General features: G+C 41.6%; 1 protein-coding gene across 1 annotated transcript in view; it reads right to left on the bottom strand.

Moving 5' to 3' along the window:
• LOC126416685 (UBX domain-containing protein 1-like) overlaps positions 1-24,041 on the bottom strand; it is a 61,787-nt gene extending 37,746 nt beyond the window's left edge. The window contains exons 1-2 of the mRNA XM_050084489.1: positions 23,884-24,041; positions 23,657-23,710 (exon numbers count right to left, since the gene is read on the bottom strand). Coding sequence (XP_049940446.1) covers positions 23,657-23,710; positions 23,884-23,939 — 110 coding nt within the window. The 5' untranslated portion in view covers positions 23,940-24,041. The remainder of the gene's footprint in view (positions 1-23,656; positions 23,711-23,883) is intronic.
• Between the last annotated feature and the right edge of the window lie 3,327 nt (positions 24,042-27,368).

Raw genomic sequence — 27,368 nt, 5'->3', positions numbered from 1 at the left:
GAAAACTCGGGGTGTACTTTAAATAGTTGCACTATGGAAAGACTATGTATCTGGGAGTATTATATTGGCGAAAGTAAAGTTTTAGCACTGTTCATTGGGAACATTTGCGAACATTCAAAGAAAATTTCAGCACAATCTTTAATGGACATGCGGTATTTTTTTCCAAAACTACACCATTTAGCATGGAATGGCCCAGAATCTACTTTATCATTGGTGTAAGTGCATGCACATATCCATTCCTGATGGGCAATGTCTCTGATTTCAGCTTGAAATTATGTTTGCAATAGCCACATACTGCTTCATTTTTTGGAAGACTGGTGACAGTGTTGCTCCAGCCGAAGACCAATTTAGGCATTGTTAATAGAATATGCAGCCTTTTGACACTGCCTGATTTGACCATGGACTGGAGCAAGCGTGTCACCAGTTGTTCACAAATGAAGCAGTGTATTGGCACTGCAGATTTGCTCAAAGGTCCGTCATCTTTTAGGGATGCACATGGGACAGCAATATTTCTGCTTCCAACATTTTGGCTGATAATTGTAGTCATCTTCAAGGTGAGCCAGTGACAATTAAAACCACATGACACAAAGATATACTGTGGAGTAAATGCACATGTTCAGAGAAAAGACATTTAGGACAAAAAAAAATCATTTATAGCCTACATAAAACTTAATGCTTTTAAGAATAAAGTGTAGCAAGCACTGAGCCAACAAAGCCACAACGGTTATAAATTATGTAATTATTAAAATGAATGGCATGTATTAGAATGTCAGGGGTTGAAGACTCAGAAAAACAGTTCATCTGAGAGCAGAAACATGAAATGAGTTTTTTTTTTATGATTTTCGAGCTAGAAACTCTCGTCTTGGTTGAGCAGTTTGGCTGCTAATTGTCCACTCTCTCCTGGGGTATTGCTGTGTGGAATGGAATCCTTACTGGATAGGATTGACAGAGGACATTGAAATAGCTCATTGAAGGGCAGCTCATTTAATTTTATCATGGAATTGGGGAGCCAGAGTTAAGCTATGATAAGTGTGTTGGAGTGGCGGTCATTAACACAAAGGTATTTTTCATTGCAGCAATGTGTTTTCATGAAATTTCAATTGCAAGCTTTATTCCCCAAAAGCAAAAATATTTTGTTTGGTCTCGCCCTCATAGGAAGAATTGGCCATCATAATAAAATAAGATATATCAGACCACACAAGGAAAGATTTTGGTGTTCATTTCTCTCACATGCTATTCAAGAGTGGAATGGTCGAGAAAAAGTCTGAAAGTTGTTCTGTAAATTATTGTCAAGTATGTAATTATATCTGGCATAGTAGTGATGTAGATACGAATGCACATACCATGACACGCCAACCTGTGCTGTTAAAAAAAAAACACTTTTCTGCAATATTTCCTTCCACTACAACACTTCATGTGAGCAGTTCGGCATTATAATGTGGCTTTAAGTGAAGTGGATTTTTAATATTGCATAAATATTGTAAAACATTCAAAGTGACTACACTCCGCCATAACATTGTGACATCCCATGTAGCATAGAATTGTACAGAGGTCGTATTGAATCCAGAAATGTATTTAGGCCATACTGAGTCTATGTGATGCAGTTTATAACTTATTTTTAGTTGTCATTTATACAGAGAACTTGTTTGTTCTCCCCCCCTCTCCCCCCTTCGCTCTCTCCTGCACTACTACCACAATGCTCCCCCCCCCCCCCCCCCCCCCCAACCAAGTCAAGTAATGCATGTACTTGTTTCATCTTTCCTCTGATTTTAAATTGGTATCTCTTTTGCATTTCTAATATTAACATGCTTGTATTTCCTTCTCGAGAAATCACAGTACTGCATGGCATGCAAAATCAGTGTGTCCTAATGGCTTTTTCTTTATCAATTTCTTTCCTGTCTTCAAGCCATTGTGCTTTTTATTTTGGTTCCAAACAGCTTGCCCTGCTTATGTTTTGCATCCAAAGTATTTTTGTATATCCTTGTTTCATTTATAAGCTAACATATTTCTTCTTCAGGTCTTTTTTATTCTGCCTTCCTTGTCTATATCTTGGCTGCTCGTAAATTAATTATTTTCTGTTGTAGTGTATCCTCCTTCTGTATCACTGAATCACTATCTCAGCTTTCAGTCGGCCAGTAGTTTTTGCCTGTAAATACAAATTCCTCTAATTATTTTCTAACTTATCAGTGTCTGCTTTTCTAATGTGGTTCTCCTTTTAATTTCTTCTTTTGTTCTTCAACTTATGTTTCACTATTACTGTCTTATCTACAGCATGATTTCCTAACATACACTCCTGGAAATGGAAAAAAGAACACATTGACACCGGTGTGTCAGACCCACCATACTTGCTCCGGACACTGCGAGAGGGCTGTACAAGCAATGATCACACGCACGGCACAGCGGACACACCAGGAAACGCGGTGTTGGCCGTCGAATGGAGCTAGCTGCGCAGCATTTGTGCACCGCCGCCGTCAGTGTCAGCCAGTTTGCCGTGGCATACAGAGCTCCATCGCAGTCTTTAACACTGGTAGCATGCCGCGACAGCGTGGACGTGACCCGTATGTGCAGTTGACGGACTTTGAGCGAGGGCGTATAGTGGGCATGCGGGAGGCCGGGTGGACGTACCGCCGAATTGCTCAACACGTGGGGCGTGAGGTCTCCACAGTACATCGATGTTGTCGCCAGTGGTCGGCGGATGGTGCACGTGCCCGTCGACCTGGGACCGGACCGCAGCGACGCACGGATGCACGCCAAGACCGTAGGATCCTACGCAGTGCCGTAGGGGACCGCACCGCCACTTCCCAGCAAATTAGGGACACTGTTGCTCCTGGGGTATCGGCGAGGACCATTCGCAACCGTCTCCATGAAGCTGGGCTACGGTCCCGCACACCGTTAGGCCGTCTTCCGCTCACGCCCCAACATCGTGCAGCCCGCCTCCAGTGATGTCGCGACAGGCGTGAATGGAGGGACGAATGGAGACGTGTCGTCTTCAGCGATGAGAGTCGCTTCTGCCTTGGTGCCAATGATGGTCGTATGCGTGTTTGGCGCCGTGCAGGTGAGCGCCACAATCAGGACTGCATACGACTGAGGCATACAGGGCCAACACCCGGCATCATGGTGTGGGGAGCGATCTCCTACACTGGCCGTACACCACTGGTGATCGTCGAGGGGACACTGAATAGTGCACGGTACATCCAAACCGTCATCGAACCCATCGTTCTACCATTCCTAGACCGGCAAGGGAACTAGCTGTTCCAACAGGACAATGCACGTCCGCATGTATCCCGTGCCACCCAACGTGCTCTAGAAGGTGTAAGCCAACTACCCTGGCCAGCAAGATCTCCGGATCTGTCCCCCATTGAGCATGTTTGGGACTGGATGAAGCGTCGTCTCACGCGGTCTGCACGTCCAGCACGAACGCTGGTCCAACTGAGGCGCCAGGTGGAAATGGCATGGCAAGCCGTTCCACAGGACTACATCCAGCATCTCTACGATCGTCTCCATGGGAGAATAGCAGCCTGCATTGCTGCGAAAGGTGGATATACACTGTACTAGTGCCGACATTGTGCATGCTCTGTTGCCTGTGTCTATGTGCCTGTGGTTCTGTCAGTGTGATCATGTGATGTATCTGACCCCAGGAATGTGTCAATAAGGTTTCCCCTTCCTGGGACAATGAATTCACGGTGTTCTTATTTCAATTTCCAGGAGTGTATTATGTAACCCATTACCTTCAAGAACATATTTTCATGTAATTTTGACTGGTGTGTCTGCTATAAGAAATTTGCATGTAATGGACAATATGAAAATCTCACTACTTTTCACTTCTCCCAAGTAATTTTTTTACTCTAGTGACACCGTTATGCCTATTTTCATCTAACAACACTGTCACTTGATTTATATTTTCTTTTACTATTTCATCAATTGATTCATTTAGTCACTTATTTTATTTGTATTTCCATCATCTTTTACGACTTTGCTTATAAAGCACTGCAGTTCTGGCTACTGTTCTGACAATTATTCTACCATTAAGTTCACCTGCGGTTTAGGTAGTAGTAGAGGGTTTTTTGGGCGCACTACAGCAAGGTCTTCAGCGCCCGTTCAGTAACATAGTGAGACGGGTGCCAAGAAAAAACTCAGAACAGTTATATAAAACGGAACATAAAACACGGGGAACAATTGTTGAAAAATATGTGCTCACCCACACCGAAGCGTGGGATGAAGCAGGACGTTAGCAGTAAAACATGGACAACACAGAAAGAAAATGGTACAGCGAGCTAAAACAATGTAGCAGATGGAAGTGGCTGGCTGACCGCAAGGAAAAACGGGAGGAGTCAGCCACTCTGCAATACAATAAAACCTCCAGCCTAAAAGTTTAGGCCAGAGTCCAGACACATCACAAAACTTAAAAACCCTAGACACACACATCTCATTGTTAGCTAAAACACAAGGCAGATCCCCATCAACTTGTGCTTCTGCCCTTACATCACGGTACAAAATGCAGTCTGTTATTTGTGCCGGACAGAGATGTGCACACCAGAAGCATCACAAAACGAAGGATCCTCCTGCCGTAATAAAAAGCTATGTGTGAGAGGACAGTGCCCGATCCGAAGACGTGTGAGGGCCACCTCTTCCCGCCTGAGCAACCGGCAGGAGGAACGCCACGGCCGAGTGGTTGACTTTACCAACCGCAGTTTATTGGCCGTCACCGCCAGCCATTCGTCCTCCTACAACTCCATGCACTTCCTGTGGAGTGCAGAGATGACAGACTGCAAGGGGATAAGACACTGGACTACATCCTGCTCTCTGCAGGCCTCCTCGGCAGCCCAATCGGCCTGTTCATTGCCCCATATTCCGACATGACCAGGCACCCAGCAGAAGGATACCTCTTTACCCCGCTGTTGGAGCAAGTACAGTTGGTCATATATCAGCTGGACCATCTCCTCAGTCAGGTACAGGCTCTGCAGTGATTGTAAGGCACTAAGAGAATCGGAGCAGAGAAGAAATTAATCGCCCCAAACACGATTCATCTGCTCCAGTGCCTTCAGGAGCGCATGGAGCTCCACTGCGAAAACGGTGTATTCAGCAGGGAGGCAAATCCGGGTAACATGATCAGGGAACACCACAGAACAGCCCAGAAAATTCTCCTGTTTGGAGCCATCAGTGTAAACGACAGTGAAACCGTGATGCACATCTAAAATGTTAAAAAACAGAGATTGGAATCTAAAATCTGGTGTGCTATCTTTCTTAAAATTAGTCAAATCTAAAATAAGTTTGGGTCTCCGGAGGAGCCAAGGTGGGGATCTGCTCCAACTGTGACGTAAAACACGAAGACCAGCCATAGACATCGCAGCGAGGGAATCCTGTGCGCGAATCCCATAGGGCTGCGTCGCACGTTGCTGATTATGAAATAACCGTGCCAGAGGAGGCTGAGCAACGGTATGGTATGCAGGTGTGGACAAAGTGGCGGTTCAACAGCCTCAGCACAGAGGCTTGGTATGGGGCTAGTTCGCGATGCCCCAGTGGCCAACCGAAGCCCTTCATGGTGCACAACGTCCAACATCTTTAAGTAAGAAGGCCTCGCAGACCCATACACTGTGCACCCATAATCGAGCCGAGATCGCACAAACGCCCTGTAAAACTAGAGCAGACAAGTCCTGTCAGCTCCCCATGTACTGTGGCTAAGACATTTTAAAAATACTTAAAACCTGAAGTGACTGCCGTTTCAGGTCTTTAAGATGAGGTAACCACGTAAGCTTTGAGTCAAAAATGAGCCCCAGAAATCTCACCGTGTCTTTAAAAGTAAGAATAGTGTCCCTCATCCTCAACTCAGGAAAGGTTAAAATCGAACGAGAACGGTGAAAAAGAACACATACAGACTTCTCGGTGGAAAACTTAAAACCACTCTTCTGCGCCCAGTCATCCAAACGTCTAATAGTAAGTTGCAACTGACGTGTTGTCGTTGCACGGCTTGAAGAAGAGCAAAACAAAGAGAAATCATCCACAAACAAGGAACACTGGACAGGACTTTTCACTATGGATGTAATGCTATCAATAGCGTAGGCAAAGAGAGTCACACTTAAAACGCTACCCTGAGGGACACCGTTCTCCTGCTCAAAGCGATCAGACAGGACGTCACCAATTCGGTATCTAAAATATCGTGGCGAAAGGAAAGACTGAATAAAAGGAGGAAGACAACCACAAAAGCCCCATTCGTGAAGCTGCTCCAGGATGAGACGCCTCCAAGTGGTATCGTAGGCCTTCTCGATGTCGAAAAATACACCTAGAAGGTGATGACGGCGTAGGAAAGCTTGTTGTATAGCTGCCTCCAGGAGGGCAAGGTTATTGAAGGTGGAACGAAACCTCCTGAACCCACACTGAAAGCGACTAAGGAGTTGCTGGGATTCTAACATCCAGACAAGGCGGCGGTTGACCATCCGCTCCAAAGTCTTCCCCACGCAACTAGTTAGGGCAACACTACGGTAGCTACTCCGGCTCATGTGGTCTTTCCCAGGTTCAAAAAAGGAATTAAAAATGCCTCAGGCCACGCGTCAGGAAAAGTGACCCAACGCCCAAATGGCATTAAAAAGTGCGAGGAGGATTTCTTGGTTGCGCATTGTGAGGTGCCATAGCATACTGTAATGGATCCTGTCGTGACCAGAGGATGCGTCACGAGCTCCAGACAATTCAGAATCCAGCTCCCACATAGAAAATGGGCAGTTGTAGACTTCATGAGAGGTGGACTGGAAGTCCAGACTCCATCTCTCAGCAACCGCTCTATGGCACTGGAAACCTGGATCCTGGCTGTTTGTTGCAGTAACTGTGGCAAAATACGCTGCCATAGTCTGGGCAATGTCTCGCGGATCCGTTTGGAGAGTGCCATTATTCATTACAGCAGCTATGGGGCACCTCCCTCCTCTGCCAGATATTCTCCTGATGGTCTCCCACACAATGGAACTTTTGGTGGAACGATTAATGGTGTTCAGGAACTTTTGCCATGACCTCTTCTTGCTCTCACAAATAATGCGGCGACATCTTGCCCTCGCCAACTGAAAGGCTGCAAGATTATCAGCAGTCGGCCAACATTGGAACCGACGCAGAGCCGCACGCCTGGTCCTCATTGCAGAGCGGCATTCGGCACTCCACCAAGGGACAGGTGGCCTCTTCCAGTGGCCTGTGGAATGGATACTGCAGCGGCGTGGTGGACCGTTTTGGTAATATGATCCACCCACGCCTCAACATTCACACAGTGTTCGAACTGGTCCAACTGGCTATAAAATGTCCAGTCGGCTCCACTGAGCACCCATTCATCAAGTGCATCATGTGGGGGCAAGTAAAGCGAACATACAGTCAATGGATGACGCACATGCACGGACACAGTGACGGCCTGTAAAGCCGTCGTAAGTGAGAGAGGCGAGGAGTGGTAGTCCGTCCTGACAAAAATACCTACGCCTCCTCTAGCTCTCTCTCCACGCAAGTCGTCCTTTTTGTGGAGTGTATAGCCTCGTAGCTCAGGGGAGTAAGAGGGATGGAAATAAGTCTCCTGGAGACATAGACACAGTGGTCTACCCTGAGATAGTAGACGAAGTTCCTCCACGGAGCTGATGTGGGAGTGGTAATGGTTGTACTGGGCTTCGGAACATCCTCAGCTGTTGGAGGCGCCAGGGGCTGGCCCAAGTTCGCCACTGTACCTTTGTCTGCCGTTTGAGTAGGGGCTACTGGCTCTGAAACAATGGCTGCGTTGCAAGTGCACTGACAGCTGCAGGTATTAGTGCCAACACTCACCACCTCTGTCTGCGTTGAGGCATCGACTTTTGGAGTAGGCTTCTGAACCAGGGGTGCAAAAGATGTAGCAAATGTGGGAGGTTGCACTGACTTATAGCTCTTCTTGGCCTCACCATAGGGGATACACTTGGTTGTTTTTATTTCCTGGACTTTGCGTTCCTCTAAAAATATTCGGCAGTCCCTACTCCAAACAAGGTGGTTCCCAGAGCAATTGATACATTTGGCTGGAGAGGAGCAACCAACTCCTTCATGAGCAGCCTTGCCACAGTTGCCACAAGTCGCTTCGCCTTTACATCCTAAGGTGGTATGCCCAAAACGCTGGCATTTCAAACAGCGCATTGGGGTCGGGAAATAAGGCCTCACACTAAGGCGAAGGAAGCCAGTTTTAACATGTTCAGGAAGTTTCATGCTACTGAAGGTCAGAATAAAGGAGTCGGATTTGACAAGATTGCCATCAACCCTCTTCATAATATGTTGGACATCAACGATACCTTCCGGAGCCCACTCACGTTGCAGTTCTTCCTTGGGAATGTCAACTAGATCCCAGTATGTCACAACACCTTTGCTGTAGTTCAAGGTGCTGTGCAGTTCAGTGTCTATGGCATACTCTCCAAGGCATTTAGCAGATTGGAGGTTAGTTGCTTGCTGGGAAGTTTAATTTGAGTGTGTGTGTGTGTGTGGGGGGGGGGGGGGGGGGGGTTGGGCTGACCGACGTAGTTTGCAGCACCGGAATTTGTTGGTGGTAAGTAATTTTTTTTTTTTTGTCTATTAATCTGCAGTGAAATTGGGATTGTGAGGCCGAAAGTGCAGGAGGTCAGGTCCATATGTAGGAGGATAAGAGTGGAGATACTTCAGGATAAGGAAATCAGGCACAAGTACATAACAGCGATCTCAGAAAGGTACCAGTTAGTTGAATGTAGTCAACTACAGTCATTGGAAAAGGAATCGACAAGGTACAGGGAGGGACACAGTACTAGAAGTGGCTAGAGAATATCTTGGAACAGTAGTGTGTAAAAGTAGGATGAAGCAAACAGCTTGGTGGAATGACACAGTCAAGGCAGCCTGTAAAAGGAAAAAGAAGACGTATCAAAAATGGCTACATACTAGAACTCAGGTAGACAGAGAAAGTTATGTTGAAGAAAGAAACAAAGCCAAACAGATAATTGCAGCATCCAAGAAGAAATGTTGGGAAGACTTTGGAAACAGGTTGGAGACTTTGGGTCAAGCTGCTGGAAAACCATTCTGGAGTGTAATTAGCAGTCTTCGAAAGGGAGGTAAGAAGGAAATGACAAATATTTTGGACAGGTCAGGAAAACTGCTGGTGAATCCTGTGGATGCCTTGGGCAGATGGAGGGAATATTTTGAAGAGAAATACGATCAGCAATGTTTCAGATTTCGAGGTAGAATGGGATAGGAATGATGATGGAAATAGGATCACATTTGAGGAAGTGCAATAAAGCAGCTGGGGTGGATGAAATCAAGTCAGAACTCATCAAATACAATGGAATGTCAGGTCTTAAATGGCTACACAGGATAATTGAAATGGTGTGGGAGTCGGGACAGGTTCCATCAGACTGGACAAAAGCAGTAATCACACCAATCTTTAAGCATGGAAACAGAAAAGATTATAACAACTACAGAGGTATCTCTTTAATCAGCGCTGTGGGTAAAATCTTCGCAGGTCTTGTTGAAAGGAAAGTACGAGTATTAGTTGAGGACCAATTGGATGAAAATCAGTGTGGGTTTAGGCCTCTTAGAGGTTGTCAGGACCAGATCTTTACCTTACGGCAAATAATGGAGAAGTGTTATGAGTGGAACAGGGAATTGTATCTATGCTTTACAGATCTAGAAAAGGCATATGACCGGGTTCCTAGGAGGAAGTTATTGTCTGTTATACGAGATTATGGAATAGGAGGCAAATTTTTGCAAGCAATTAAAGGTCTTTACATGGATAGTCAGGCAGCAATTAGAGTTGACGGTAAATTGAGTTCATGGTTCAGAGTAGTTTAGGGGTAAGACAAGGCTGCAACCTGTCTCCACTGTTGTTCATATTATTTATGGATCATATGTTGAAAACAATAGACTGGCTGGGTGAGATCAAGATATGTGAACACAAAATAAGCAGTCTTGCATATGCGGATGACTTAGTTGTGATGGCAGATTCAATTGAAAGTTTGCAAAGTAATATTTCAGAGCTAGATCAGAAATGTAAGGACTATGGTATGAAGATTAGCATCTCCAAAACGAAAGAAATGTCAGTGGGAAAGAGATATAAACGGATTGAGTGCCAAATAGGAGGAACAAAGTTAGAACAGGTGGACGGTTTCAAGTACTTAGGATGCATATTCTCACAGGATGGCAACATAGTGAAAGAACTGGAAGCGAGGTGTAGCAAAGCTAATGTAGTGAGTGCTCAGCTACGATCTACTCTCTTCTGCAAGAAGGAAGTCAGTACCAAGATTAAGTTATCTGTGCAATCTTTCGACCAACTTTGTTGTATGGGAGCGAAAGCTGGGTGGATTCAGGTTACCTTATCAACAAGGTTGAGATTACAGACATGAAAGTAGCTAGGATGATTGCAGGTACTAGTAGATGGGAACAACGGCAGGAGGGTGTCCACAATGAGGAAAGCAAAGAAAATGATTCTTCTTGAGTTGTGATGTTTTGTGTATTTATGGTGTACTGAATGTGTTTTAATTTATGCAGGGATTTTTGAGGTTGTGGTTTTGGTTTTATTTTTCATAGTTGTTGGTGGTGTTTTGGTATCGTCATATGTGGTTGACCTATATAGGTCAAGGGAAATGTCCGATCACAATGTTCATAATTTTATTTGAAGGTATTGGTGTTTTGGTATCGTTATCTGGGGCTGACCTATATAGGTCATGGGAGGTGTCCGATTCCTGCAGATTTTGTAGGTGTGGCGGATTGTTATAATTTTTTTTCCCTTTTCTTTTTGTTCGTCATTTTGTGTTTTGGGATCATGGTTTGGTTCTTTTTACTATTGTATTTAGTTTGTCCTCACCCTAAAACCCTCAATTTCCCACGGTTGTCCCATTAGTTTGAATGAATTTTTGGAGGGAGATGTTATTGTCTACTTTCTACGTATTTTCGTGTTTGTTGCCGTGTGTATGAAGTGACGCCATAGACGCCATATTGGAGACAGAATAGCCATTTCTGCCATCCTGATGACATGGGTCAAAGCAGACGTGTGGAATTGGACACTTCTGTATTCCCAAAAACTGCAATCATTGTTGCACTTGAAAGTAGTGAAATGGAGCAGCATAGAGCAAGCAAGCAATATCCTGATTGTTTTTATTATAACCAATTGATCAATGAAATGAAGGGAAACATTATTATATGTGTCAGAAAATAATGTCTTTGGAGCTGGTCCAACAAAATTAAGCAAGATTTTTGAGTTTCACGAAAACTGGCAAAAGCATTAAGGAATCTGAAGGTGGAAAAAGAAATACTGGTACACAAAAAAAGTAAGTGTGAATAGACACTTACAGAAAACATGACATGAAAGGTTACAGAACTTTTTGGTAATTAAGAATGTAATGGAATTTTTTCAGGCAAAAAAAGACTGTTTTATTTGAGCAGACAGAAAAAAGTATTGAACAATTTCAAAATAATGACTTATGATCAGGGAAACAAAAACTGACCTGAAGTCAGATTTTCAAAATTCTATGGATGGTGTCCAAATTGTTGTGTTACTGTACTGCATCACATTCGATCAGCTGGTGAGTACCTAATTTTGGTGGACATCCCAAGATAACAAGCATAATCGCCTGCAGTTTGGAATTAAAAAGGCTGTATGCTCATCACTGTGAAGAATGGCTAAGAATGGAGTCTCTGAAAAAAAATCTCACAAAGGTGAATTCAAACTTGAAAATACTGATCCCATAGATATAATTCAATTCAAACAATGGTTGCACAATGACCAGGACACACTTGAAGCCACACAACTGGTGTGGAAGGAATTTACTGAAGACTTAGTATCAGTTTAGGCTCTTTCTAACCATTACTACATCGTTAAAAAACAAAGCCAGCAGTAAATGGTAAAAGATGATCTAAAACTGCACCTGTTGTTTATATTGACAGAACTGCCGAAAAGAACTGCTTTATTTTATTATTTGGAAGATTAAAACCTTCTTTACACTGAACTCTATTTACGTTGATTGTTCTTGGGGGGAAGGAAGGGGAGGAGGGAAAGAGAGTTGTTTGAAATTATGGCCAGAAATGAACTGATGTTTTGGTCTTTATACCAGCTCCAGTTGCAGCAGTTCGTATCATTTCTGCCTGTAGCTGACTAGGGCAAGTATAAGCAACAAGAGCCACAACAAGCCTGCCTCTCAGACTGCCTCCTGACATCGGTATGATCTCTGGTCCGAATAGTGCTTATAGTGACTGGGGAGGGATGGAGGTTGACGATGGCCAGCAATGGGAGCTAACGGAGTGGAACCACTGTCATTTTCTAAGCCACTTCCTCATGAATTGAACACAGCGTTGGCAATGAATCCATATAGCAGGGAGATGTCACTTGATATGGAGTTGCTGTCACGTTTTTGTTTGAAGCAATTGTATAACGATTGGAATTCATGATATCCAGTGATTTACGGTGCTATACAACAAGTTCGTTTATTTGGATAGAAGCATATGTGGGCTGAAGATGGCATAATGAAATGCTGAAACTGCTTGATTTCAGAATAAAATAAAATAATATCTTAAAGTACACGCCTGTTGGGGAATTTAATTGACAATGACAATTTGATACAGTGCTCCAACTATTGCTGTTTATAGCTTGCTCTCTTTTTGTAGCCTTTCTAGACTGATCTACACTTCTACAACTTTGCTCTGTTTTGGATTCTGTTTATAGCCAGCCATTTATTATGTGAACTCAGTTGTCACCAAACACTTGTTACTGTCATTTATTCCAGCAGTTTACCATGTACTGTTTCATACTGAATCTTACCCTACCTATGCTGAGTAGGACAGAAAAAAAGACAAATAAAAATTGCTGTTATCAACAAATAATGAGCACTGAATGGGATCCATTCCTGTGGGTGTAATGCTATCACAGTAAGTGCAGCTGTTTTCAGCCTGAATGCTGGCTTGAACACTGCAATTCTTCACTAGCCATAGTTTTACTGGAATAAAAAATTATTGTCAGAGGTGAAAGGAAAAATCCTAAGTGTGATTGGACCTTTGAATTTGTAGTCTGGCACAAGCTCACAGAGTAACACACCCCCCTAGCTCTTAAAATTTAGTCACAATTAAAACACTACAATGAAGAATTAAATAAAAGTCCTAGAACAATTAGACAAAGGCACAAGTGGTAAGCAGTTGCTGAGATGTTTAGGGTGGGAACATCAACAAACTTTGTGTCTGTCACTGAGAATGAACATGGGAGTTTGTCAAGAAAAGCAATGAAAACAGCAGAAAACAATGAGCTAGAAGGGACCATATTCAAATGGTTTTTGCAGCAGAGAGTACTGGAAAACCTTCTTTCAAGGACTGTCTGCAAAAAAGCAAAACATTAAGCTAAGAAAATTGACGGCAAGGGATGAGGTTCGCGAGTTGGATTTAACTAGTGAAAAATTACCAGCTGACCCAAAGCTGCAGAAAATTTTATCGAAAAATTCAAAACTGAAGCAGAATCTTATGACCCTGAATTTTTATACAGCACAGATGAGACAGGTCTTATTTGGAACACTTTGAAACAATTTTAGCTTCTAAAAGAGAAACTACAGCTCCTGTCCATAAGGTCAGTGAAGACCATGTTACCGTGCTGAGCTCTGCCAACTCTACAGGAAACCACAAAACACCCTTTCTGTTGACAGGTTTTAGTGAAAATCCCCAGGCTTCAAAAAATGTTAAAAAGCTTCCCATTTTTTACAAGAATCAACCAATGGCATGAATGACTGTTACTTTGTTTCATTTTGCAAATCGTATGATTCAATTTTCATATCTGAAATAAAAAAATTACTAAAGGGAAAGAAGGCACTAAGGCGCTGTTAACTCTCAACAAGGCATCCACCCACACCGCAGACAGCCTTCTTGATAGAGAAACACTCTTCCTGCCACTAAACACAATGAGTTCGCTGCAGTCAATGGGCCAATCAGTTATCAAAACTATGGAGTGACATTACGGAAGACAACTGTTGACAAAGCTTTTGATAGAAGATGGAAATGAAGAACATAGACAATGAAGAACATATTGCGGCTCATCATCAAATACCAAATTAAAAAAAAAAAAAAAAAATGCTGTGATGTGGCGGCAGACGTGCGAAATTTTGTGAAGACAACCATACTAAGAGCAGCGTGGAATAGATTGAAAGGTATTTAAAACAAAGATGAGGTACAGAAAGACAAATATGAAAAGAAGAAGGATGAAAAGGAAGAGGAAGAAAGAGAACTGGTAGAGGACGAAATATCACTTGAGAACATACGATCCTTTTGAAAATCCCTGAGCACTCCAACTGCAGTGTAGAGGATATGAGTGAGTGGCTCGCTTGTGATTCCTTGGACCTTGGATTCCAAATTCTCAGTGCCAATGAAATCATTCAAAGTGTGAGAGAGGAAACTGATGGACGGGAGGATGACAATGTCAGCTGGTGAGAAGTTTCCACATCTTGACACTGTACTATCATGGACGGAGCAGCAGCCTGAGTGTGACCATATACAGCTGCTCACCATCAAGCAGATAAGAGACTTGGCCACACAAAAATGATTGAAGACAGCAAAAAAACTCTGACCAAACTGACACTGCATGGAATTCCAATACTGTACAAAATTGAAACAAAATTGTTTTTTAGTCATTAAATTAATGTTACAGAAGAATGTTTATGCACAGGATAGAGTAGCATGGAGAGCTGCATCAAATCAGACCACGACCACAACAACAACAGTATATATATATACATGAATTTAGCTCGTTTTTTTATTTGAAGAAATGACTTGTTTTCATGATTTATCCAATCATCCAGAAATTTAATTACAAAGATGGGTCTGATCTCAAGTCATCCAGATAATGGGAGTCATATATATAAAATAGTGTCTTGGAAGGAAGAGCTGTAGATAAACTGGGAGGCATCCTGGTCAACACAAGTGGAATTGTCATATGAGTTGATGCCTCGTCAAGAGTTTTTTTAAGTGTAAGAGTACAGTGTCTGGTAGCTGGTACGGCAGGGCCAGACCATCGATGGGTGAATGATTTCTCTTGAACCCATTAAAAAGCAGCTTAGCTGCCGTTTCACTGTAAGGTTCAAAGCTTTGAGCATTTTGCTACAAAATGGTTACTATACAGTTAGTGCAAGCAATATAATGGTTATGTGGGCATGTCCCATCATTGTCAGATTTAAGTGGGGTAATGAGATGGGAAATAACCCTGTCTCTCACAGTAAGGCTATGCCTGACAGTGAGGTGATGTCACATATTGCAATGGATTTTTATTTTTACCGATTGTTATGTTACATGCTGCAGACAAGGCCAAACCCAAAACAAGTACAGAGGAAGGGCAGTTATTAACATTACTGGTGGAATGAAGACTCATCAGGCTTCCGAAGTGCAGGATGCCGGCAGTGACTTGAGTGAAACGCTGAAAATTATTTTCTCTTGCTAGTCTGGAGACATCAATCCCTCCCCTCCCCCATGATAGCATTAATATGCTAACTTCCATGAAATATTCCTGGTCACACCCTACATTTAGTGGAAGAGTTTATGACAATCAGGCACTCTCGCTACGATCTTTTCTTGCACTACTTGGTATTACTGCAATATTTTCCTTAAATGGCCTGAAATACTTTGTATTTGGCCAGCTCATGAATCTACATACAACTAACCCCCTTCCCCATTCTGTCCTTGAAATGGCACTAGACACTTCACCAAGAAGCTGTCGCTTTCTTGGTTGGTCTGAGGATGTGGAATGGATGCTTCAGCAGTTTGGTGAACTGTGTTGATATTATGATCCATTTTTGCATACTGTTTGACCCAAGTTATGTGTACAGCAATTAGATTTCCCTACTAAGCAGCTTAGATTTGGATGGTGATTAGCTGCCAGGTGTGCCCAGATTAGAAAGTGATGCATAGAGAGCAAATCTGTACTACATCTCACTTAGCAATGTCGATGAAGGCTTGGAAGCATGCACAGAGGTCAATGATGGAGAACGGCTTCCTAGCTGTACTGAAAATCAGATTCCATCTGTATTCAAAAGACACAATATTCTGAGAACAAAAAACTACACAGAGGAGAAAAAGGAGGGGCAGCTGCGTTAAGTATTAAGAGTCACTTTGTCCGGGCACCCTCATTTGGCAAATACAAGAAACGTGAAGTATCCTTACTTTACATATGCATTGTAACAGCAATAGCTTGGTGCCAGTGGGGAGAGCAACAAGCAGCATGAATCATGACGATAGCTACTTTTCTTTCTGCAGAGAACAAAGGGATGAGCCTATTCTAAGTGACGAAGGGTTTAAATTTTGTTGAGTTTTTTACAGAATCTATCCAAGGTACCTGCATGAACTTCTGCTGAGTTTCATCTCCATTTGTAACTTGGTGTATGTTTAGGGCCATTTTAAAAGGGGATATTTCTTTGTATAAAAAAAACCTGAAGTTTGGCAAGCTACTCTTTTTGACCTAACAGTGCCAGGAACCTGCAATTTGTGATCCTCAAAAAACTTTTTAGTGCAAAACACAGAAATAATTCAAGTGAAGATAAGAAAGCAAGGGTCAACAGAGGCATCTGATCCCACCCGTTGGCTTTGACTCATGACATAAGAGTGTTATGGTGTGTGACGTCACGACGGTGTGAAGTTTAGCTTGTGTCACGCGTTTGTACACGTTGTGTTATGCTGTCGGTAGTGCTCTCTGGCGGTGTGTTTGTCGGATGTGTGTTTGGTTGTGTAGTGGGTTTAGTGTGTGCTTGTGAAGTGTTTGTAGGTGGTGTATAGTTGTGGTTGGTGGTGCTCTCTGGTGGTGTTTGTGGGTTGCGTGTTGTGTGTCGTATTGGGTTCATTTGAGATGTGGTCGTTGATGGGTTTTGTTGCGGTGATTACTGACTGTCTAGTGGAATATTTTGCAGTGAGTTGACGGTTTAGTTTTTGTTATTTCTAAGTTACCGTAGTGTCGTTTTTGGTTTGTCATGTCTGAATTTTTTAGATTACTTTTGTTATGCCATTGTTAGGTATGGATATGACCAACAAGATTAACAGTTTTCGTTTGTGGGGGATGATGGGCGACAGTCCAATGTCGCCGATAAAGTTTCTTCAGCTTTTTGGTCTTCTGGCCGAGTTGGTGAAACGTTCAGTCTGCGGAGAAAATATGAGGATAACCAAAGTTCCGGCGTCTCGGACAATATGTGGAGGTGTCGGTGGGATGACGTATGGCGCTCCATACGCCGAGGTTCCTAGTTCAAGAAGTCTAGGTTGAGGATGCGAGAAAATGTGTTGATGAGTTATCATTTTTGTTATCAATCCTCCCATAGTTTTTGTGCGCATGAGGTGGGTGTGAGTGAGCGGATGGTGCTTGACTGGTATTCTTTTTGTTGTGGTGTTTGTTCTGAATACATTAAATACAGGGGTAAGATGGGTGGGCCTGGAGTAGTTGTAAAGATTGACAAGTCGCAGTTTGGTAGGAGGAAGTATGAGGGGGGGGGGGGGGGTAAGCCTGTGGTTGGCTTATGGGTGTGGGGGGCTGGGTGTTCTGAATGTGTTTTTAGGGTTGCTGAACGGCATACAATAAGGGAGTCAGTAGGTTTGATTCAGGAGTATGTAGAAAAGGGTAGCACTGTAGTTTCTGATGGGTTTTCTTCTTATAGTGAGTTGAGTCAGGTGGGTCACCAGCACTTGGTAGTTAACCACAACATCAAGTTAAAGAATTATGAGAGCAGGGCCTGTACTAATACAATAGAGGGGTTTTGGGGGCTGTTAAATCTGTTACTGAGAGGGGGAAGAGGCGATTTTCTAACCTCCAGTCTCATTTAGATGAGTACTGTTGGCGGAAGAGCGTCCCTGAGGGTTATTGTATTTTTAGGGTTTTCTTAAGGGCTGTCAGTAAGATGTATAGGTCGAAGGTTGTCTACATCTACATTTATACTCCGCAAGCCACCCAACGGTGTGTGGCGGAGGGCACTTTACGTGCCACTGTCATTACCTCCCTTTCCTGTTCCAGTCGCGTATGGTTCGCGGGAAGAACGACTGTCTGAAAGCCTCCGTGCACGCTCTAATCTCTCTAATTTTACATTCGTGATCTCCTCGGGAGGTATAAGTAGGGGGAAGCAATATATTCGATACCTCATCCAGAAACGCACCCTCTTGAAACCTGGCGAGCAAGCTACACCGCGATGCAGAGCGCCTCTCTTGCAGAGTCTGCCACTTGAGTTTATTAAACATCTCCGTAACGCTATCACGGTTACCAAATAACCCTGTGACGAAACGCGCCGCTCTTCTTTGGATCTTCTCTATCTCCTCCGTCAAACCGATCTGGTACGGATCCCACACTGATGAGCAATACTCAAGTATAGGTCGAACGAGTGTTTTGTAAGCCACCTCCTTTGTTGATGGACTACATTTTCTAAGCACTCTCCCAATGAATCTCAACCTGGTACCCGCCTTACCAACAATTAATTTTATATGATCATTCCACTTCAAATCGTTCCGCACGCATACTCCCAGATATTTTACAGAAGTAACTGCTACCAGTGTTTGTTCCGCTATCATATAATCATACAATAAAGGATCCTTCTTTCTATGTACTTAGTTAGGTTTGGGGGTGGGGGGTTGGCTGTGGCTCTGGGAGGGGTGGGGGCTGGTAAGGTTTGGGGAGGTAGGTGGGTGGGGGGTTGTCATGGATTTTTGATTTTGTTGTGGATTTTTTTTTTTTTTTTTTTTGGGGTGTGATTGTGCCTTTTTGTTTTTGGATATTATTTGTTTCATGGTTATTGATGTTTTTGGGGGGGGGGGGGGGTTGGGCTGGGAATTTTATTTGGTTGTGGTTTATTCTGTTGGTGTGGTTGTGTGTGTGTGTGTGTGTGTGTGTGTGTGGTGTACGACCTTGGGGGCAGCACCGATGATTTGTTGGGGGGAGTAGTTGTTTTTTTTTTTTTGTGTGGGGCGTTTTCTTGCTGGTATTGGGGATTTGGTTTTGTAAGTTGTTGTTGACCTGTGAATGTGAAGGGGAGTATTCGATTTCAATGTGTGGCTGTAGTTGTGGATGGTTTGGTATTGTGAGTTGTTGTTAACCTATATAGGTGAAGGGAAGTGTTTGACTTCGATTTTGTTGTTGTAGGTGGTTCTTTTGAGGTAGCAGCAATTGTGGAGGTGGTTGTAGTTTTGGGTTGTATGAAGTGATATCGGTAGTTTCTGTTGAGCTATACAGGTCAAGGGAAGGGTTTGATTCCGATTTTGTTGTAGGTGGTTTTTTTGAGGTAGGTGGTTGTAGTTTTGGGTTGTATAGGTCAAAGGAAGTGACTGATTCCAGTGGATTTTGTTTTTAGTTGATTTTGGGAAGGTTGTGGTTGTTTTGTTTTATCATTTTTCTTGTTTGGTTTAGTGGCGCGTGTTTGTTTTTAGTTTGTCCCCACCCAAAAACCCCTAAATTCCCCTGCTTGTCCCGTTAGTTTCATTATATTTTTGGAGGAATGTGTGTTTGATGGTTTTTAATGCTATTCTTACGTTTGTTGACATGTTTATGTAATGACGTCATAGGCGCAATATGGGAGTAGTTGTGAATGGTTGCTGCTGCCATATTGGTAACGTCATGGGTCAAAGCAGACGGAATCGGATGCTTCCATTAACCCGAAAGCAATACTCAATGCACAATCTCTATTCAAACATAATGAAAAACACTTCCAGAAGAGGGGGAAAAAAAGGGAAGCTGTCATCTGACTTCAACAAGGAATAGTTTGTGAGTAAAAGGCATTGAAAACATGATGATTCCTCAGCATACATTCTCTCTGTCTGTCAGAAAATTAACAATTCAATGTGATATCAGCATCTAAAGAAGTGACCAAAAGTACCAAATGTACTAAATCTTGCCCATTTTTAACACCACCCATCTCAAAATTGACATCTCTGATCTTATAACAGTTTGCATCACAGAAAACAGGGAGTTTAAATACATAGAACTGTGAGGAGTACTGCACGAAGTGTGATGCAGCAGCTAGTGTCACTAGTTGGTGTGCAGCTGGTCGCCCGTTCAAACCCAACTGCCTGCTATTATTTGACAGTTAGCACTTCTCGGTTCCGGGAGGCTACTGAAATTTCTTATGCTTGTACTTGTTTATGTTTTCTGGAATATTCAATGTTTGTATAAAATCGCCGTGTTCTCCATCCAGAAGTTCAGTTGGCACTAGTTGGTGTTTGTAATAAATGTTCTTTTGTGCTAAGTGTTCTGCTTCAGAGACAACCCTGATTTCAGGTTTGGACTTGATTCTGGTTACGACGTAACAATATCAGAAATGTCTATTTTTATTTTGGAGTAATTTCAGATAGAATGCAAAAAGTATGGGTTTTGTCAGCATATTTAAATATTGTTTGTTAATTAGGTTGCCACTAAATTCATGTTCCCCACTTTCTTTACAAAATGTGTTTGAAGTAATATTGTGCTGAATTATATTATGCTATAAGTTCAAAATTTCAAACTAGATTACTGCCCTGCAATGTAATGCTTTGAAAACCATCATAGTTACTACGCACACATTCCAAAGCTGACATTGATGCAATGGCTGACAGGAGGGCCATAAACGATTCTGTCATTTATGGTCTTTCCTATCATCCATTGTACCAAGTGAATTTGTCATGTGGAAATGAAATATCAATTTCTTTCGACTATGAAAAATTCTCAATTCTGCAGGCCATTTAACTGTGTCTTAAGTCTGCAAAGACTTAAAGTCTCTGAAAGAATTTCCTTTAAAGAACAAACAGATGAAGTGACTTATGGTTGGATGATGATGCCCACATGTGCTTTCAGCATGAAGCACTGCTTTTACATAGGCATGAATTTTTAAAAAGGTAACTCTTTTTGCATAAAAAATCACGTAGAATATGTCTATGCACAACTGATTTGGAAATAGCCAATAAGCTAAAATTTATGACACAGACTGATGATGTACAACAAGGTGAAAAGCTGTGTACATCAAGCAGAAAAGATTATTCCTCATAGAAAACTCCAAGTTGGTAAGGCCAACATTTCTGAAGATATGGATGTGAGTTTGTTTTCTGTTGGAACATCACGACTGAAGTTCCAATGAACTGGTTTGAAAGATAAAAAAGGCTGTGGCAAACTGAAAGGCACATCAAGTTGCAGCTGAAATTGTTAACAACAACAACAATAATAATGATGTGAAAATGGATTGACCTTGAAGCAAGAGTACTGGAGCAACCTTGTGCAAACAAGCAATATGCTGATTACAACCAGTTGATCAGCAAAATGATAGGAAATTTTAATATATTATTACAGAACTAAGGAAGAATTCTGTTTCAGAGAGAATGATAAAAAGTCAGGAAAGTTGAAGATGGAAAAAATGAACATAGGTAAATCCAAAAATCAAGTGTGCAAACAGGCTTCTAGAAAACATAAGGCAAAATATTATGAAACTTTCAGGTGATTAAGAATTTATAGCAATTTGTTCAGACACAGTGAGCTGTCTACATTTTTAGTAAAGGAAAGAAGTTAGGAAGCAAAAGGAGGCCTATTTGCCACTTACGATTTAAAGCTAATGTTTGTTGCTTTTTGAAACAGCAATCAGCCTGAGGTTGTTTATCAAATTTTTATGGGTTACACCCAAATTTGTGTGTCACTGTATGTGCGTCACATTCAGTAGGTGTGAGTGTGTGTCCAACACATCAGAATGTAAAACTAATTTTTGTGCACAGCACAGTAAAAAAATATGAGTCAGAAATACAGTTTGTAGTTTACAATCAAAAGACCGTATGCCTGATTGCCGTCAAGAATGGCTAGGAACAGAGCTTTGGTGTTCAGAATTGTAATAAAAAAGGTGTTAATTTTAAGACATACATGGAGACACATACAGGCAAAATGTAGTTGTTGAACATTGTTGATATATTCAGGAGGCGATAACATGGTGAATATATTTGCTGCAAATCTTTCTACAGGCGAACTGACAATTTGCGCTAACACATTATCGTGTTTCCAGTGCCTTCTACTCACATCGATACCTTGTTGGAATGTGGCAAACATTTGTCACTGCAATATTGTCATGCAAGTTTAAGGGAAATTGTGCAATGGTAAATGATTTCTGATCACCATTTGCTTTATTTCTGTTTTCCGGGCGAGAAAGTTTTTCCAGGATGATTTATTACAGGTCCCTAACAGCATTGGGTCAGGAATCACTGCTGGCCAAACTTGAGGATTTATTTATGTGTTTAAGGTTCCAAAGAAACTTGACCTTGTGAAAACAGCACTAGCATCTACAGCAAGTTACAAACGGAGCTGAAGCTTGGCAGAAGTCCATTCAAATCCTGAAGCAGATTCTGTAGACAGTTTTACCAAACTTTAACATTGTTGAGCAGGCACACTGGGTCACTTGATTTGGAATGACCCACAACCGCTTAGCAAAGGACCAACAGTATTTAAAATGTCTCTTCTAGATATGCAGATGCATGGATACTTTCTGTGTGTAGTGCCTTTATTCCTCAATATGTTACCTGAATTCAAAAATATTTCACTATAACAAGAGAGTAAATTCAGGGGCGACCTTTTTTTTTTGTCTTTCCCCATCTGCTGAGCTGTGGAACCAGCAGTGCTTAAAAGTTTAGCCGAGGGGCTTGTCGTTTCGCTCATCAGATCTCCAAGTCCAAAAACTTGAGTGTAACATCGCAATTCATCAGACAACCAATTCATTGTGCCCTCATAGTTTTGAACAAGTTGTCTGTGATCTTTTTTCCCTAAATAATTTTTTCTCACTATAATGGAAAAAATGCTAACCGTACACTGTGTTAACTTAAGTTGGGCAATTAGCTCCCTGGACTTGAACTGGAAGAAGTCAGGAGACTGTCTGATAGTCATTTGTGTTAAGCTGCAGCCAATGTTACCTAGCTGACAGTACTGTGTGTAGTCACTTTTGACAGCTGTGTTACCATGCTCTACTTAACTTTATATTGTACTGTTACCTTTCCAGGAGATAAGTGTACATTGTTGTTACAGTAAATAACTTTATTAAAAATGTCAATACACAAGATGCTTTCAGTTTTGATTACAAACAACCCCCCCCCCCCCCAAATGCATTTGTAAGTGTAGTGCTAAATTATTTCCTTATCTAGCTGTTGCAACAAGGTGGTTGAACATAAGTGCAACCTTTGCATCTTATTGTGTCTTTAGAGCGAAAACAATTTACAGTAAGAGAATGTATGCAATTGTTTGTGTGTCCAGAATTCATTGTTAAGTTGACGTTTACCAAGCTTTTGTGTACAGTGTATTTTTTCGTTACTGACGCAAATGTCATGTCTGGTGGCTTAACAGCCTGATTCACTACCGGTCACTGCATGACTTCTTGCACCATTTGCTGTGACTGAACAGAATGACTGATTCATGGGTCATTACAATTGGTAAATAAGGTATTACATTTATCAATGGCAGTATTCAAGCTTGCAATGTGATAATATTCAAATGAAACAAAATACCTGAGAACGTTGCATAACGCCAAGAAATGTCAATCGTATAGTAGCATATATGGAGGATATCTTATAAATTAAAAATAAAGGCACTTCTCGCTACAAGTTATGTAGTGGAACCACTTGAATTTTTCGTAGTTTATGCACGATATATCTACTACCACACATTTTTCGTGATAGTTTACATCGAAGTCACGAACACTGAGCTCCATTCTTACAGCTTTATCACGTAGTAGTAACTCACCATTCCATTGCCGGCTCCACACCTTGATTTCCGGTAACCTCCAAAGCTCGTACCCTAAATTACACAAAAAAGAAAAGTATGTTTCAGTCGGTTCATTATTCCGTTCAAAAGAACTAATGGGAACTCATGGTACTCGATGTGTCCCAATCCTTCGTTGTTGTACACGATGAATAATCACATTATTCTTAAAGCTGAAGCTGGTCAAAAAGGGACACAATAATACTAACGCTTTTTCTTTCGGGAATCCCATATCAATTAACGTTTCAATGTCCTGGGTTGCCATTGCAATCCGATTTTTTAATATTTCTTTTTTAATAAACAATGTCCACTTCTTTCCTCTCACGGTATATCAAACACATACAACTGTGAAGCACTGCCAAAAATATTCGACTGTAAGATATTCCGCTTGCCTCTTTGTTTACGTCGCGTACCAAAGGTTATCTCTGAATCCTTTCGCGGACGCATTTTGTGTAGCAACCCAACGAAGATAATTTCGTTGCTGACCTATTAGAAATGTGATCAACTGACTAAATTTACATTTTGATGATTTTTTTTGTGACTTAGGACCAAAAACTATGGTGGCGCATATATCACCACGGCACCTTTTTGAAGTCTTAAAACTGGTGGTAAATGAATTTCCCTCTTACGTTTTGTATGCTGCTACGTGTTGCCATGACAAGTAAAAAATAATGAACAGTGTTTCCTGTTTTTATTTTATTTTTTACTTTATTCAAAAAATACTTGTTATCGGTATTAAAATTTACTTATGACAATGTGAAAACGCCGGACCGGAAGCCGGCATTATGTGACTGCAGTACAAGCCTGGCTGCACCGACAGATAAACAGCTGATGTTTGAGTGCAATATGATTGTTTATTCATATAATTTTCCTCATTTTGATTGTACACTAAAGAAATTAGCGAGTATACTAAAATGGCTGGCTGCTATTTAATGGAAAAAATATGGTCCTAATTACATTTAGTTACATACACAGAGGTGCTTAACACATTTCGCCTGACATAAAGAAAAAGTGTGATTGCTGTTTTTGTAACACATGTGTGTGACCAAATTGCAGAAGTAGACTCAAGATTGAACGGTAGTCAACATTTGTTGTAATGCAGATGTTCAAGTTAAATGTTATTGTGCATCAAATATTGAGAAATGTATTACGGTACTGAAACCTTTCCCGCAAAATTAATATAACAAGACTATACAATATACTACTGGCCCATTGGAGATTACTTTAAATACAGTTATACATATATTTTAAATTCAATTATTACTCTATGCCCATAAATTATTTCAATGTTGTATAATTTTTTGTCTAAACCAAATAAAAAAAACGTCTCTGGTTGTTTTCTTTTGCAACAGGAATGCCGTTAGTGTATAGTTTCCACTGAGACTAACACAAAGAAGAAACGTTTAACAGAAGGCAAGGTAGCATGCAAGGAAATGATTTTCAACTACAATGGCTTCTAACTTGCGAAGGATGCAACCAATTTTAATAGCTTCCTATATGCCTGTGAGTGTGTGTCTATCATGTCAATTTAAGTTCTAGGTGTATGAATAGTCATCTGTCTGTGTGAGCAGACTTATTCACCCCATCATTGAGTTTGTGATGGTAAATGTAAATGGCATCAGCTTTAGTGTTATTCAAATTATTAAGAGACCCAGTATGCTTAATCTCTTTCCCACCTTCTTGGGTGATTTGAGAGCAGAATATGGAAAAAAGACATTAGAATTACAAATGATGTAAACCTGGAAACTGCTGTAAGTCTCTGTTTGAGTTTAGCTGTTCTACCTTTACCACATATTGACTTTATGGAGACACGTTTTTTAATACCAGCATAATAGGAAAGGAACAGCAGATTATTTAAACAGTGACAATTACCACCATAATAATGTAGTTGTTGTTGTTCTTGTGGTCTCCAGTCCAAAGAATGCTTTGGTCCAGCTCTCCATGCTGCCCTATATTGTGCAAGCCTTTTAATCCCCGAATAATGTAAACAATTTTGAGCTTGCTTACTGTATTTATCTCTTTAACAGCATAAACTACATAAAGGAAAAGTAAATTCCAGCAGTAGATATAAAACAACAAGCGAAAAATAACAAAGAAAGCAAGCAAAATGAGAATTAGGAAGCAATATGGGAGTATACAAGCATAGCACAGTCTTAGCAGCCACTTTCAGAATGGCAGAACACACACACAGCCAGGTGTTCTCTGGAGCCAGGTCGGTATGGTCAAGTTGTCAATATCTGGTCCAATACGTCAGTGCAGCCAGGCATTTTACTGACACGACCGTCGTCTGATGCCAGAAACTGCTTTCACACAACACAGTCTGAATCCCTACAAAGCCTGAAAGCACGAAGAACTCAACGAGTTTAATCTTAACTCTCTGGTGGAACCTGAGCTTTATCAAACTTTGCAAAAATAGAATGAATACAGCTTTCCTTTTTTTGTGAGCTAGTGGTACCAGTCTACACAAATCGTGCCTCATAAACTTATGTGTTCATATAAAAGAATGAAAAGGCTATATCATTGTAACTTCATTATCTGCAGAATATTTCTTAGTCCTCAGTTGATTTGTGTCATGTGTCTGTTGCAGAAAACGTGGCTGCTGATCATAAGCCTAGGGTGGAAAAATTGGAGATGATGCATCTACAGCTACATCTGGATAATTACTCTGCAATTCACAATTAAACGCATGACAGAGGGCTCACCAAACGGCCTTCAAGCTATTTCTCTACCATTCCAGTTTCGAATACCTCGTGGGAAAAACGAACACTTAAATCTGTCCGTGCAAGCTCTGATTTATTCTTATTTTGTTATGATGGTCATTCCATCCTATGAGGTCTGTTCGAAAAATTCCAAAACAATTGTACTCGTAATTTCGCACCAATGATGTGTTGGAGCCAAATGCGACTGGCATCCCTGCACACGCCTGTGTTTAATGTGTAACTGCCGGAAGTTCCATTGTTGTATGTCAGTTATTGTTCTGTGCTGTATTGAGCAGAACATTGTGTCGCAGAGTTTGTGAATTTCGAGATGGCAGGATAGAGGAGCAACGCGTCTGCATTAAATTTTGCGTGAAACTCAAGGAAACCTTTACAGAGACACGCCAAATGATACAGGAAGCCTATGGCTATGAGTGCTTAAACCATTCTCGGTATTGCGAATGGATCACACAGTTTAAAAATGGACAGATGGAAATTAAAGAGGACCCTCTTTCACGACGCCCTTCAACGTCTACTGACAATGCTCATGTCAGGAACATCAAGGAAATTGTGAGTGCCAACCGAAGACTGACTGTTCGATAGATTCCAAAAGAATGTAACATTTCAGTTGGATCATGTCATGAAATCCTGACACATCTTGGAATGCACCACGTTGCTGCCAAGTTCGACCCACAGCTCAAGAGTCAGGTCCAGAAAGACTTTCGCCTCACAATCTGTAAAGAACTTTTGTATGAGAACGAGATGTTCCTCAAGAGTTATGGTGCTGGGTCCAGAAATGTTCTCCAAGACCAAAAAAAGCTCGTCAGATCAGGTCAAATATCAAAGCCATGGCGATAGTTTTCTTTGACTTTGAAGGATTAGTTCATCATGAATTAGTGCCAAGGGACAAACCATTAATCGATTGTACTATTGGGACGTGATGCGACGCCTACGAGAAAATATGAGAAGGAAGCGGCCTGAAATGTGGAGACAACTCA

Source organism: Schistocerca serialis, chromosome 8 (genome assembly GCF_023864345.2).
Source record: "Schistocerca serialis cubense isolate TAMUIC-IGC-003099 chromosome 8, iqSchSeri2.2, whole genome shotgun sequence".
NCBI lineage: Eukaryota > Metazoa > Arthropoda > Insecta > Orthoptera > Acrididae > Schistocerca > Schistocerca serialis.
Note: the sequence above shows the minus strand (reverse complement) of the source record. Positions and strands in the feature narration are given on the sequence as shown.